Below are 14,916 nucleotides of genomic sequence, written 5' to 3'. Positions count from 1 at the left end.
CATCTTAGAGTGGTCCCGGGCTTGTCTTTGGGCACTGCTTCAAGGGAACAATAGCAGAAGGGACTGGGCCCTACTTAGGGTGAGTCAGACTATACAGATGGCTGGTGTTAAGGAGAATAACCTCTGACCTACTTTTGCTGACCGCCTAGTGTACAGTCATTCTCAAGCAGCTAAAGTCTGGTACATACTTTGGGGGGGAAAAGCTTGAGAGAAATCCTTCTGTTCCCCACAAAGGTCAGTTGCCAAATTGCCCTGAGAGGCACCTTCGGTACTGCTGAGAACAGGTTCTCCTGCTTGAAAAGTTATTTCTGAACCCACACAGTAACCTAGTACCTCCTGATGAACCTTGGCATCTTGAATAAGAACCAATTTCTGTGTAAGCATCCTCCAAAGTATCCCAAACGGAGAAAACAGTACAGACAGCGATGGCAGGGATGTTAAGTGCCCAAATTGGTTTAAAAAAAATTGCAGAATGTGGAATAACTGTAATTACAATCTTGTCAGTCCAACAATGGCTCATGCAAAATAAGGTGGAGAAGCCAGGTCTGTAGGAGACTTTAGGGGAGAGAGAGATGATGACGTAGACTATCTTGTGTGGCTTTCAGGAAAGACTGTCCATAAGCAACCCTGCACAATCCTACCGAGGATGCCAGCCTGCAGATCAAGCCAGTCTGGGATACCGAGGGGCCTTTGTGGACAAAGCAACTGCTGCATGACTCTGGCCACCGGGAAATCACAGCTCTCCAGGGAAGCAGCTGCTTGCCTTCCACTGCTGCATTGTCACTTACTTGGAAGCAATGGACTCTGGGCCCTAGGTTCCCTACTTGCGACACAGAGTCACTGCATGCATAGCAAGTATCTAGGTCATTGTGGAACGTGGAGAGATGGACCGAACAAAGCTAAGCTGCCATTCTGGTAGTGCTTTACTGTGAATAATACAATCATTCATTTCTCGGGGGGAAAACTGCAGAGTGCAGGCCTGTGTGACTTGCATCTCATTGAAATCATGTGGGCTATTGATATGGATTCCTACTCTAGCTCCCAAAGCTGGCTGTGGTGAAGTCCTAGCAGCTCAAGTACAATTGTTTCCTTCTTTCACCACCACGTCTAAGACCTACGTCTAGAAAAAGACCCCGTGTTTCGGCTCTCTAATCAAGGCAGGTCTGCTTGGGGGTCCATCTGTAGCCCGCCTGCATCTGCTCCAACTGGACAGTGCCAGCATGAAGGCTGTAGCAAATCACTACAGGAACAACCCGGCAGTGGGCTCTCTTCTGATCGTCACCATTCTGTCCGTCTCCCTGTGCGTCCCATTGCATCAAGCTGCTGTCACTTTAAACCAACCACATCGAGCGCCTTCATGGTCAATTCAGGTCAGTCTAATTCTCTTCTGTGATTTGCAGAGATAAACACGAAGGTTTCTATGTGCTATGAAGCAGACCTTTTGGGAAAACCCCACATCCATAGTCATAACGTTGTAGAGGGAATCTGGGGACGAAGAAATCAACAGGACCAATTTCATGGGGACTTCCTTCAGAGAATGATGTCCCCTCCTTCACCTAAACACCATCAACTAAAATCTGCTAAGAACGCACCATCTCAAGTGGAGTCAGTTCCCGAGGTTAGTCCCTTCCACCCTGAGCATCCCACAGATAAAGCCTCTGAAATCAACGGGACAGACCTCCTTGGAGGTCAAATTTGCTTAGTCTCTCATTGCTTCAGTATATCCGACCTGATCTCTATGCCCACAACTACGGGCCTGGAAGATTGGCTCTACTTAGAGAAAGATCTCCACTGTTCTGGGACAGAGATGTTGTCAAATACACATTCTCCAGGATGAAAAGAGCCCCCCATCATAGTCCCCATAAAAGAGCTACCATAAAAGAGGTCTCATATTTTGCACCTGGCTGGTCACTATGGCCCCAGAGTTTATCTATATTTAAGAGTAATCGGATTCTATTGTGTATCCCACCCAAAGTGTAGTCAACTCCCTTCTGACTTCTCCTGATACTGACCATAGATTGTTCCCCTGGGGAGGGATCAGGGACTTACATGGTTAAGACACTGACTCTATTACCTGTTCATCCGATTAAGTGTATGCTTGTCAAAAGATTTGTAAAAGCTATGGTTACATATATACCCATTGAGAAATACAGTTGATCCTTTGACCCTGGCATCGCTTGTCTTATTTTCCATGCTCGCAAAGGTTCTCTTAAGGACCTGTTCAACTGGGGGATCGATTACACAAGTGGTGCCTCAAATAGGGTCCCCAAGGAAAGCTCTGTAAAGAGAACAGAATCACCCAACAACGACTTTGTGACCCCCACCCTCCACTCACGCCAGGGTAGGTGAGATTGGGGAATTATATTAAAGTAAGAATCCAGTTGGGGGATTAGTAAAAATAAAACAGGGTTATGGGACAAAGTAAATCTAAACCTTACTGTATTACCCTCACCCATTTGTTGAAACAACAGGGTGTAGCAATAACAAAAAGAAAAATACAAGGTTTTCTACAAGTAGTGAAAAAGTACAATCCGTGTTTCCCCGAGGAGGGTACTTTAGATCTAGGGACCTGGAAATGGTTGCTACAACCAGAACCCTTTTGGCTTTCTAAACTTTAAACCAGTGGTTTGTGCCTAAGGCTAAAAAAAAATTGTAAAGCCATGAAGAAACTCTCTTCTAGGACTGAATGTTAAAAGGAATCTGTAAACAGCCTGAAATGCTTGCTAGGTGACCACCTGAGTCCACCTGTTGCATGGCAGTGGAAAAAAATGCAGCAAATAAGTTCAATCTGGCCACTAACACCTGTGTACCTGACTCATAGGAATGACGAGAGCGGGTTGGCTGAAGCTCATGGCCTAGCCCAAGGGGGCTAAAGTTGTTAAAAATTTGTGACTGGCCCAGTAGTCAAAAGGCAAGGTGACCAATGGGCACCTTGGTGGGGTCAAATAAGGCAGCCCACATTACCTTGAACAGAACCCCACTGTATGCAGATAATTGTTTTTTAAGCCTGTGAATTGGTATGTATTGCTACATATTGGTACATCTAATTATTCAATAGCTTCATTCAGAGTTTTTGTAATCGATGCATCAAGTTGGATAGGTGTAAGGTAGGATGTCCTTAGCTATGGATGCATCTTATCACAGAGAACATACTTCAAGCTACATCGTGAGATGTCTCTTTTGACTCTGAATGCGAGCCATCGCTCTGGAGTCTCTCATTCCTGGCATTGAAAACCATTCACTGGCTGATTCCCAAAGACCAGTCCGTTGCTTTTCAGCTCACTAACTTCTAAGCTATTGAGCTTCCTGCTTTCCATTTAATTTTTGATGACTTCCCATTTTCTCAGATTTAGACTTTATCCATTCCAATGATCAATTCACTTTTATAGCGCTTAACTCTGTTTGATTCATGCTCAAGGCAAATGCCAAGTCCAGAAGGCTTTCCTCCATCCGTCTGGGGGTCACTCTACTGTGGGGAGAAAGCTCTTGCGCAGGGATCTTCTAGAGACCCTTCTAACCTGTGGGCATTTCCTCTGTTGCGATCTCTGAAAAGATTCTGCTGCTGTTAGGGAGGCACGCTGTCTCTGACAATGGCCTGCTGCTCCTCAGCTTCATCAGCAACTACTCAAAGTCCTCCACACTTTCAACAAGCAAGGTGTGCTCTCTGCAGATCACAGCTTGTTAATAAGCCTTTCTCCAGTTCTGATGCTGTATTCTTCTTCATATAACCCAGAGTGGCTGCTTATTTCCTCATGATACACATTGAGTGTGGTGAGAAGATACAATCCAGGTGCACACCTTGCCTGACTTTAAACCAGGTGGTATTCCCTTGTGCGATTCCTACAGTTGTCTCTTGGTCCATATTCAGGTTCCCCATGATGAAAATGAGGTGTTCTACGATTCCCATTCTTCTCAAGGTTGTTCAGTTTCTCATGGCCCACAGTCAAATGCCTTGGCATAGTAAATAAAACACAAGGAAACATCTTCCTCATATTCTCTGCTTTTTGTTCATAAGACAGTCACACTTTATGTTCTCTTCTGAACCCAGCCTGAATTTTTGGCCAATCCTTGCCTCTGTATGGCTACATCTCTTGTAGAAGGGTCGTTAGCAAAATGTTACTTGCATGTACTATCAATCACATTATTCCAGTTTGTGCATTCGTCCCATAAATATGGATCTCTTCCAGTCACTTGGCCATGTATCTGTCTTCCAAATATATTTGGATAGACAAAAATACTTCCAGAGATTCAACAGTTTGTTGAAACCTAATTGCTATTCTAGAACTCCCTGGAGCCTTCTTTTTGTCTAATGTTTTCACCTTCACAATCATTGGTTCTTGGCCATGTGCTACCTCTTGCAATACTTGGCTGTCGATGACTTTTTCATTTACAATTACTGTGTGTGTTCTTTTCATCTTCTTCTGATACCTTCTATATGATTCAATAATTTGCCCACAGAATTTTTCAATATTGCAATGTGAAGTTCAAAATTTTTGTCTTTCAAAGATATGCTGAGCATGTTCCTCACGTTTAGTTTTCTACCTCCAGGCTGTTGCAAATTTCATTGTAATATTTTCCTTTGTCTTTTCCAGTTGACTTTTGAATATACATTCAGCTCTTCAACTCCATTATTTCTCCTATTTTTCTTAGCAGCTCTATATTTGAGTAGGTTTGAGTGTCTTCTGACATCCCCTGACATTTTCTTTCTTTCTTGAATGATTTTTTGTGTGTCGTGTATGATGTTTTTGATGTCATCACACAGTTCATCAGGTCTTCTCTCATTATGGTTCAATGCATCAAGTCTGATCATAAAATGTTCCCAAAATTGAGGTGGGATATAATCAACTCATGTTTTGGCTCTATTGGACTTTTAAAATATTCTTCAGCTTCAACCTGAATTTACCCTGAGCAATTGGTGATCAGTTCCACCATATACCCCTGGCTTGTCTTCACTGATATTGAGTTTCTCCATCACCTCTTCTCAAAATATAGTAAATTTGATTTCCATGTGTACAATACTCCTTATTGAAAGGAGTTATTTGCGATGAAGACGTCATTGTTCTTCCAAAATTCGACCATGTCATCTCCACCTCTATTTCTATCACCATGTCATATTTTTCCATCAACTTGTGGTGGTTCCATAGTTTCATGTCAACTCGAAGATATAAAAAAAATGTAGGGGTGATATTCAACCTGTCAACCAGGTCACAGTCTGATGGTGGCTCGTTGTGGGAGTAGCCTTCTCATAAAGAGGCCCAGGTTAACTTCTTCTCTCTGATGCCACCTTTCCTGCTGGCTGACCCCAACAGCTACCAGAGCCAAGTTATTTCCACTGACCTTGAGTCTAGGCAACTTTGCACCAAAGGGTCTGTGGTAGTTGCATAATCTGTTGTCAATTTGAGACAATTAAGAGTGAAGGGGTGAAGTTTAGCCTGCCAATCAGGTTGTAACTTGATAACCTCATTTGGAGGCGCTATGGAGATAGTTTGCTGGAGGTGGGATACATGTTCACTCCCTGCAAGACATTATTGACAACAAGCCTGATGGAGATACACTGATGCAGTCAGAGCCCTGGAGGTGGAGGAGCCATGTAGAGACCCACTGAATGCTTCTACCACCACTGGATTCACAAAACTTTCCACTCACTGGCCTGTGATCTTCCTGCATTCAGCATCATTGCATGTTTCATGAGTCTCAAGAAATTATATATTAGTATCGGGCATATGGGCTAATATGGGACTGATGGACTTGATCTGGGATGTTTTCTCAATACTCAATTGCTCTTGTCTAGAAAGCTTTCTTATACATGAGCATCTCCAGAGATTTGTTTCTCTCTTGCATTCTGCATCATTGCATTTGACTGTGTGCATCTGAAGTGGGACTTACTGAATAGTATCAGACTCATGAGGTTGAGTTGGACTGGGCTTGGATGTTTTCTTGATATATAATTACTTCTTGATATAAAACTGTTCTTTACCCATATTTGAGTGTCACTTGGAATTTTTTCTCCAGTCATCCCAGCCTAATACAGACTGTTCCTTCCTTGTTTCTCATTATGTACTGCATTCCAATTGTGTATGACTATCCATGCATCCTGATTGCATGTTTCAGCAATTTCAGACTGAAGACATCGAATTATTCAATGTCTTCATCCAGAGATTACTGGTTGATGCATCAATTTGAGTAGTAGTAAGGTAGGATGTTCTGGTCTATGGATATATCTTTTAACAGAGAGCATTGTACTTCAGGACACATCTTCCGAGGTCTCTTTTGACTCGGAATGTGACACCATTGCTCTTCAATGTCATTATTGGCAAAGGAAATCATACGGCTGGATGATTCCAAATGACCAATACCACTCCATTTCACCTCACTCCCTTCTAAGCTATTCATTCACATTTGTGCTTTCCATTTCATTTTTCTCCACTTCCAACTTTCTCAGAGTGACTTGGTCCATTCCAACTTCCAATTACTAATGTTTGCAGCAGTCTCCTCTCACGTTGATTCACGCCCCACGCACACGCACGTCCTGAGGCTTCCCTCCGCTCAGGTCCTTTGGAGTCGCTCTACTTTGTGAAGGCAGCTCCTTCCCAGGGATCCTTTGAGACCCTTCCAACCTGAGACCCTTCCAACACTAGCTCTGACAACCTTCTGCTGTGCGTGAGGTATGCTGTCTCTGACACTGGTCCCGTTACTCATACAGCTTTCTGTAGCCAATTCCTCAAAAGCGCAGTCTATTCCTTCTTCATAGTCTGTTTAGTCTGCCAGCTCTGCTGAAACCCGTTCACCTGGAGTGACTCTGCTAGGATTTGACAGACCGTGACATAGCGTTGAGCAGCCCAGAAGCACACTAGTCACCAAAGGACACCAAATTCAGACAGGAGGTAGGTGGTCAGGATAGATTTCCTTAATCGGGTCATAGCCTTGATAGAGTTGAGGGAGCTTTGACTTCAGTTATGACCTTGTCTTAATGCAAGCTGACAGTGCATGGAGACTAGACAACTTCTACTGCTGGATTGGGATCATGCTCCTAATTCAACTGACTTCTTATTATATCGCCAGCTGACCCCAGCAGCCATCAGGGAACTGACTTTGGACTCATTCTGCTGATCTCACATTCACTGAGCTCATCACCCACCATTCCGTGGACTTACTGATCTATCTTCCTGTCTCCTCTCCATTAGGTCCTGCTCATCACCCACTATCTTCCTGTCTCCTCTCCATTAGGCCCTGAAGCTTCAGGAATCAGGGGAGGCCTTCAGCTTACACTTGACCCACTGACTCGATTCAATCTGGATGAACTCACTTCTTCAACTGTATGAGCCATTTCTTGTTATAGCTTCTTTCTACATACATACATATACAAGTCTCACCAGCTTTGTTCTGTACAAGATCCAGCTCAACACAGCATAAACACAAAAGGACTAAGTCATCAATACACGAAAGCAACAATAGTAATGGAAAAGGACAAGGACAGTTAGAACCATAGTTCTTTATTTTTAACAGCAAAAACCACTCCTCATCAATAATTGCAATAGATGTAAGTGAACTAGATGCTCCAAGGAAAACAGAGTATTGGAAACATATCACTGGACTATATACAATTTTCCTGAGACATTCCATAGACCCAAGCAAACAAATAGGTTGAATGGGAAAAGATGGATAAAATACTGACATATGTATCATAACCAAAAGACATTTGGAGTGCAAATCTCAGTATGAGATAAAGTAGGCTTAAATGCAAAACCTGTTAGGAGATAAACATACATATTACACAGTGATAAAGGGGTCAAATGATGAAGAAAATGGAATAATAATTGTCTTCAACAACACAGTACATATTAGAAAGCAAATACTGATCACTGGAAGAGAGAAATTGATTCTATTTTTAAAACAGTTGAAGGTACTAATACACCTGTTTCAGCATTAGAACATTTAGAGGGAAGGCCAACACTGGCACAGGACCAAATTCAAGCACACATCACAGCAATGTTTATCCTGTTGTGCATCTTCTTCTGGCTCCCGCTTGAGTTTCTGGAAGATGCTTGTTAATGTAGTGATATGGGTTATATGCTTGATTGCATTCTTGAAATTCCCATGAACACATTAAAGTGTTATCCGTTTTACAGAGGGAGTTTTTATATTATCAGCGTATGTTTCAACTGTTTCCCAGGTTCAAACAAGATAGTGACATATTAATTCCTACATTATCCTACTTGCAATTAGTTACATTGACCCCTTTAGCTTTCACGCTTAATGTAGGAATGAAAATAGGTAATCGATAAAAAGTACATGTTCAGATATTGGATGCTATCATTCATTTTAGGGATTTTTGGGGGTCTGCTTTTAGTGAGAAGACCATGGACGGCCAAAAGAATGCACGAAATATCTTGGAAGAAGTATAGGCAGAATTCTCATTCGAGGCAAGGGATGCCAGATTCCATCTCATGCGCTGTGGATATGTTATCAGGAAACACCGTGTGTGGAGGACATCAGGCATGGTATAAAGCAGACGTACCTAAAAAGAGGAGGACCCGTGACAACAGAGATTGAAACCGTGGCTGCAACAATGGGTCAAAGAAAGAACCATTGAGAGGATGGGGCGAGACTGGACGGTGTTTCCTTCTGTGACTGATAGGGTGGTTATCAGTCAAAGCCAACCCCAAGGTATACTTAAGTATTTTAAGACTTATTGCTCACATGCATGTACTGTGTGCTTAAGAATGTTAAAGAAATATGCGCAAACATTCAGATGGGAATTACACGGAACTGCCATTAAGCCATCTATTTCTCTCGGATGTTCTCTTAGCTCCCTTCAAACAATAAACAGCTTCCACCCCTTCTCTTGTTCTACTTAGGATTAGAATTCATTAGCTCCCCTGCTCCGGGCACAAACCCACTGCAGAGAAAGGCTGCTGCTAGCATGTTTAAATTCTACTCAGGAAATTTTTTTTCTTTCGTGCATTTGTATGGGTATTTCTGGATACTGAATGACTTCATAGGACTCTTTGAGCCACTCTTGGTGATTTCCACCAAATGAATGGTCAAAACTATACGTGTGAAGAATTTGTGACCCATTAACAGGATCAGAGCTTGCTAAGAATGTACCGTAAATGACACCATCTGGGAGCACACGTGCTGTGTCACCAGTGTAGACCCTCTGGTGACTTCCCAACAAAAGCTCCGTCACACTCCTTGCACACATATGGCTTTATACCAGCGAGTCTCCGACCGTGGTAACCAAGGTTTGGCCTTTGCTTACATTTTCGTCCACCTTCCTTTCATACATGATGACTTTTCCCAAGGCTTTTTTCTAATGTCTGATGAGTTGTAACTGGCCAACACAACTTGCACACATCTGGCTTTTCCTCAGGGTCTTTTCTGGTGCTTGATCATCTGCGACATCAACAGAAAAGCACGCCCACACTCCTTGCACACATATGGCTTTTCCTCAGAGCGTGTCCTAAGGGCACACTGAGGTTTGCATTCCGGTAAAAAGCTAACACACACTGCTTGAATACATATGGCTTTTTTCACCCTGTGTGTTTCCTCTGGTGTAAGAGGAGCTCTGGCTTCCAGGGAAAGGCTTGTCCACACTCTTTGCACACATGTGGCTTATCACTAGAGTGCGTTCTCTGGTGTTGCACTAGCTTTCTCTTCCGGATGAAGGATAACCCACAGTCCTGGCACACATGCGGCTTTTCCCCAGTGTGTGTCTTCTCATGTTCCAGGAGTCCTGACTTCAATAAGAAGGCTCGCCCACACTGCTGGCACACATGTGGTTTTTCCCCGGAGTGTCTCCGCTGGTGTACACAGAGTGTTGACTTGTGGCTAAATGCTTGCCCGCACTGCTGGCAGACATGGGGCTTTTCCCCCGAGTGGGCCCTCTGGTGTGACAGGAGCAGTGACAGCCAAACAAAGGCTCGCCCACACTCCTTGCACACATGTAGATTCTCACCAGAGTGTATTCTCTGGTGGGCACGGAGAACTGACATGCAGAAGTAGCCTCGCCCACACTCTTGGCACGTATATGGCTTGCCACCAGAATGTACTCTTTGGTGTTTGCTTAGATCTGCATTATCCCTAAAGGCTCGGCCACACTCCTTGCACACATGTGGTTTCTCCTTAATGTGTGTTTTCTCGTGTTTAAGAAGACCTGACTTCTGAAGAAAGGCCCGCCCACACTCTTTGCACACATGTGGCTTTTCCCCAGTGTGTCTTTTCTGGTGCATGCTAAGCTCTGACTTCCAAATAAAGGCTCGCCCACACTCCTTGCACACATGTGGCTTTTCCCCAGTGTGTGTTTTGTGGTGTCTAATGAGAATTGACCTCCATTTAAAGGCTCGCCCACACTCCTTGCACACATGTGGTTTTTCTTCAGTGTGGATTTTCAGGTGATTAATGAGATCTGACTTCCATTTAAAGGCTCGCCCACACTCCTTGCACACATGTGGCTTTTCCCCAGTGTGCGTTTTGTGGTGTCTAATGAGAACTGACCTCCATTTAAAGGCTCGCCCACACTCCTTGCACACATGTGGTCTTTCTCCAGTGTGGATTTTCAGGTGACTAATGAGGTCTGACTTCCATTTAAAAGCTCGCTCACACTCTTGGCACTTATGTGGCTTTTCCCCAGAGTGTATCCTCTGGTGACTAAGAAAAGCTGACTTCTGGCTACCAACTCCCCCACACTCATTGCACACACATGGCTTTTCCCTGTAGTTTGTCCTCAGGTGTCTGACGAACAGTGACTTACAGCTAACACCTTGTGCACACTCACTGCACGCGTGGGGCTTCTCCTGCAGGAGGGATCCTCGGTGTGTGCTCACATTTGACTTATGGGCACAATCGGGTCTGTTGTCTCCATGGTTGACTGCGCCAAACCTTGAAGTCTCCGATTCCATCAAGACTCTATCTGTTTGCATCGACGTAATTCTTGGGGATGAGTTGAGCTCCTTACCTCCCCCTATGTGGCCTTCTCTAGGAGCTGCTGACTGTCTGTGGGCTGGGCTGCAGGAAGTCTCTCTGCCCACTGTCCTCACACACAAGTCCTTAGGGGTGATGTCTCTCCCCTGACGCTCAATGTTTTCCCTCCAGCAGCTCTGACCAGAATCCTGCTGCTCTGGTCGCTTCTCCAGCCCTGGGATGGAACCCTCGAGATGGAAGTGATGTTTAGTAACCAAGCCATGGCACACCTGAAGCAGATGTTGGCTGAGGGCTTGCTGACACGGGAAACGTAAAAGGCAGGACGAATAGGGAGAGTTTTCTTGCTTTGTTTCTGCTGCGGAGAGAAAGTTTTCATTAGAACATCCATGAGTCGGCATGCCTGGACTCCCTCATGACACACAGCCTCTGGCTGCGAGCGTCCCTGGGTAGGACAAATAGATATTGGGAAAATAACTAGCTGTAAGGTTCCTGGTTCTGAAAGCAGGCCTAGCCCTCTGATGTCAACAGGACACCGCTTAGGACACTCCATGGAGCGGGCCTCTGCTGTGTACGTGTGGTCATTCACCATGGTCAGAATTCACCTGACAGCAAGTAACAATGATCCTAGGCCACCCTGGAAGTTAACCTACAGACAGACAACTTGTTTCTCAACACGGCTTTCATTCTCCAATCTCATCAAGTATACTCTCTATTGACGTCCCCAAGAGCTTGGTGACACGCAATGACTGGCACTTGAAACCCACCAGTGGCACCAAGGGAGAAAGGTGTGGCGGGCAGCATCAGGAAAGGTTCGATGAAACCTTCATTGGCTTCCTCTACTGTGTGGAGTATAACTCCGAATCTCAATCATTCTGACTGCACTGTGTGCGGCACGCGCAAGGCATTTTCTAGGTTTTCTCTCTGGAAGGCCCACGGACATTAACATCGGCTTTAAAAACAGGCAGGGAAAGCTTCAGGAGAAAATCGCCTGCAGTGCCTCACCAGAGAACTCTTCTTCACCAAGACAATGCTCCTGCTGATTCCTCGCAGTGAATAAGACTTATTTTAACCGAACATCCACTGTGCAGGACTGAGCAGTTTCCTTAGCGTCTACATCTGGTTGCTCTTGAGTTGTAAGCGGCTCAACCCTAGTTAACAATTACAACATCGAAGGAAAACCATTAGGCATCGTCTCCACAGTTCTCACTAACCTCTTTCCATACATTTGCTGTGCGAGTCATAAATAATCAAAACAAATCCCTTCAGTTCATGTTGTGAAAAAAAAAAAAAAGACATTTGACACACTTACCTGTCCAAGATTCTCAGTTTAGGGATGAACTAACTGGTTGCGAATAGGGCTTCCATAAGGGAGGACTTAGGTTAAGAAATGAAGTTTATTTATTTTATCTGTTACTTTGCAATAAACTCTTGGAAGTCCTCTGACATAAGAGGGTTATTGCTTACACTTCATCTCTTTGTGTTTGGAGGGAAGCCAAGTGGAAACAGGTTTGTTAGGGTTATTTTCCCTTCTTGTTCTCAATCTCTATGAACTGTCTGGTACCTGAGAGACGACAATGCTCACAAACCAATGAGTAAGCATCAGTCCATTTGAATTCAAGGCCAACACCTGGGTTACAGAAAGGACCTGCTCTATCAGGTTCCTTTTCTGTTGGTTTCGTTCCTATCGCTTGACCCACAGGGCTTTATGGGCTCTAGTCCTGAATGAAGCACAGTGCCCCAAGTTTTCCAGTGCTGCCCCTCGGAGGCTATGAATCACCAACCTGCACTGTGAGCCTCCCCCAGGAACACGTGACAGCGAGAAACCCAAACTCACTCGTTGCCATCAAATCGATGTGCCCTGGGGACAGAGAACTAGGCAGCCATGCTGCCCAGCCCAGTTCTGATAAAGGAGGTGTGATTAGAGGCGAATTCTGAAACCCTGAGCTTCAGGGGAAAGGAACAAGCAACACACAGACCAGGGACCTTGTATCTCCTGCAGCCCCACCAGGTGGGTTAAGGACCTTACTCCTGGAACACCAGAGTATCAAAAGACATGGCCAACATCAGCCAAACCCGCACTCAACGGCTGCAGAGCACAGAACTGTGCCCAAGCTCACACTCTCTATCACAACCACCAGCACAGAGGTAACGAGTCCCTAGAATCAATGTGACACACAACCATCCGTTATACACAAATAGGCCACCACCACCACACCTCTGAAACGAAGGACCGTGCCAGTTCACAGGAAGCCACAAGACAGAGTAAAAGTTAAACAAGTGATTGATCTAATCACAGACGCAGAAATCCTTTCTGAGGAAGCTTTCTAACGGGACTACCTCATTAGGAATTCAGAAGACTGATGTCTGGCCTCCTTCAACAGTTTCATAAAAAAGGCTGATAAAAATTTTCGTTTATGGGACGAAAATTAAAGAAGAAAATGAGATATAGGGAAAAAAAACTTCAGAAGATCTTAATGAGAGAAAAATGAAAGCGAGAAACCTCCTTAAAACAGCAAATAAAAAAAGAAGATGAAGACGATTTCAGAAGTACATGATACAATGAAAGGACAGGGAAAGAGAACCGAGTCAATGGAAGGCTAGCGTAGCTGCGAGATGACCAAGCTTGATGACTTAGCGAGAAAAGCAGCGGGGGGTGGGGGGTGGACACAAGCAAGCTGAAGAGCGCTCAAGATTACACGGGAGGCCATGGAGAGGAACCCCTTACACGTCAGGAGAAATCCAGACCAGGACGAGGTTTTTGCCATTAACTACAGCGCCAAGAACGCTGTCGCTGCATTCTTGGAGACAGTAACGTATGCAACCAAGAAGTCGACGAGCACTCTGCACAGGATAGACTGCTGCAGGGTGACAAACTATTTCTGTGACTCTTCTAGCCCTAATCTTGTACCTGCCATCAAAGGACCCCTTCCTGAAGGGTCTGAATCACAGCGGGTGGGGTGAATTACTGAGCGACTTCACTGGGGAGGGCTGGTTAGGAGGAGTCACCGTGATGGCCATCCTGCTGCACATTAGACGAGCTCGCAGAAGCTGCATGGGGGAACTCACTACCAGCAAGAGCCAGGAGCAGAGCTTCTCCTGGGACATGCACCTCCTTGACCCAGAAGACAGCTGTGACCGCAGAGGGGAGGAAGAGCAGCATCGACAGCAACACAAACGGGAGTCTCAACAGGACAGGCAATGGTGGACTTCTCAGTCCACAGAGAGCAAATACAGCCCAGGGATTTGTGGCAAGAGGCTGGGCCCTTCAATGGGGATGGGGAGCAGGATTTGGCGAGCCAGAGAGCTACAAAGGAGCTCCTTTAGTTTAACACTTACAGCAAATGGCATGCGCTTTAGACATTTCTTAACAGTCCTGGAAAAATTTCGCAACATATCCTAATTGAACAGCTATAGCTTGAGTATAAGTAACCTGTATTGTGATGTTGTGCCAGGAAGAGATCAATTAACCCACACGCAAATTTAACTAAAGTTAGTAAGCCTTTATTTGCCAGCAGTCAAGGGCCGGCTAGAGCCTAATTCTCTCAAGACCCTGAGTGTTAAAATGGGATGTGTTTATACTATGGAATAAACATCGCATAGGGAGCAGGCGGTGTCACACTGTATGGAGAAAAGGGGAACTTGTATACAAAGGCACCGGGGACAGGTGGCGACACACTGGATGGAGAAGAGAGGAACTTGGAACAGGGTGCTTAGATCCATCATAAGCAATTTCAAAACTAAACGGCAATGGGTCAGCAGTTACAGAAAACAGCAGTTACAAGAGGAATTAAAGTAGCTGCAAAATAGCCATACTTGGATCAGTACAAGATGGCTACCCTTAAGCTAATTAGTACAGTATGCTTCCACTGTTAAAATCGCTACATCTAAATTGACCACTACATCATGGTTACATTGGGGTTAATTGTGGTGGCTTAGTACAGTGACGTGCTGTTTTTAGAAACCCTTTTGACCCTAAACTTAAAACTCATAAAA

General features: G+C 44.8%; 1 protein-coding gene across 7 annotated transcripts in view; it reads right to left on the bottom strand.

The window, feature by feature from the left end:
* The window catches only part of LOC101664360 (zinc finger protein 343-like), a 108,695-nt gene that overhangs the window by 21,155 nt on the left and 72,624 nt on the right, over positions 1-14,916 (bottom strand). The window contains exon 4 of one of the 7 annotated variants that reach the window (XM_045292462.1): positions 7,477-11,278. The exons of the other annotated variants lie outside the window; for them this stretch is intronic. Within the exon in view, the coding sequence (XP_045148397.1) occupies positions 9,534-11,278 (1,745 nt within the window). The 3' untranslated portion in view covers positions 7,477-9,533. Of the gene's footprint in view, positions 1-7,476; positions 11,279-14,916 lie in introns of those variants that run through there. 7 annotated transcript variants of the gene reach the window in all.

This window comes from Echinops telfairi, unplaced genomic scaffold (genome assembly GCF_000313985.2).
Source record: "Echinops telfairi isolate 266 unplaced genomic scaffold, ASM31398v2 ScPeMD7_655;HRSCAF=1070, whole genome shotgun sequence".
NCBI classification, from domain to species: Eukaryota; Metazoa; Chordata; class Mammalia; order Afrosoricida; family Tenrecidae; genus Echinops; species Echinops telfairi.
Note: the sequence above shows the minus strand (reverse complement) of the source record. Positions and strands in the feature narration are given on the sequence as shown.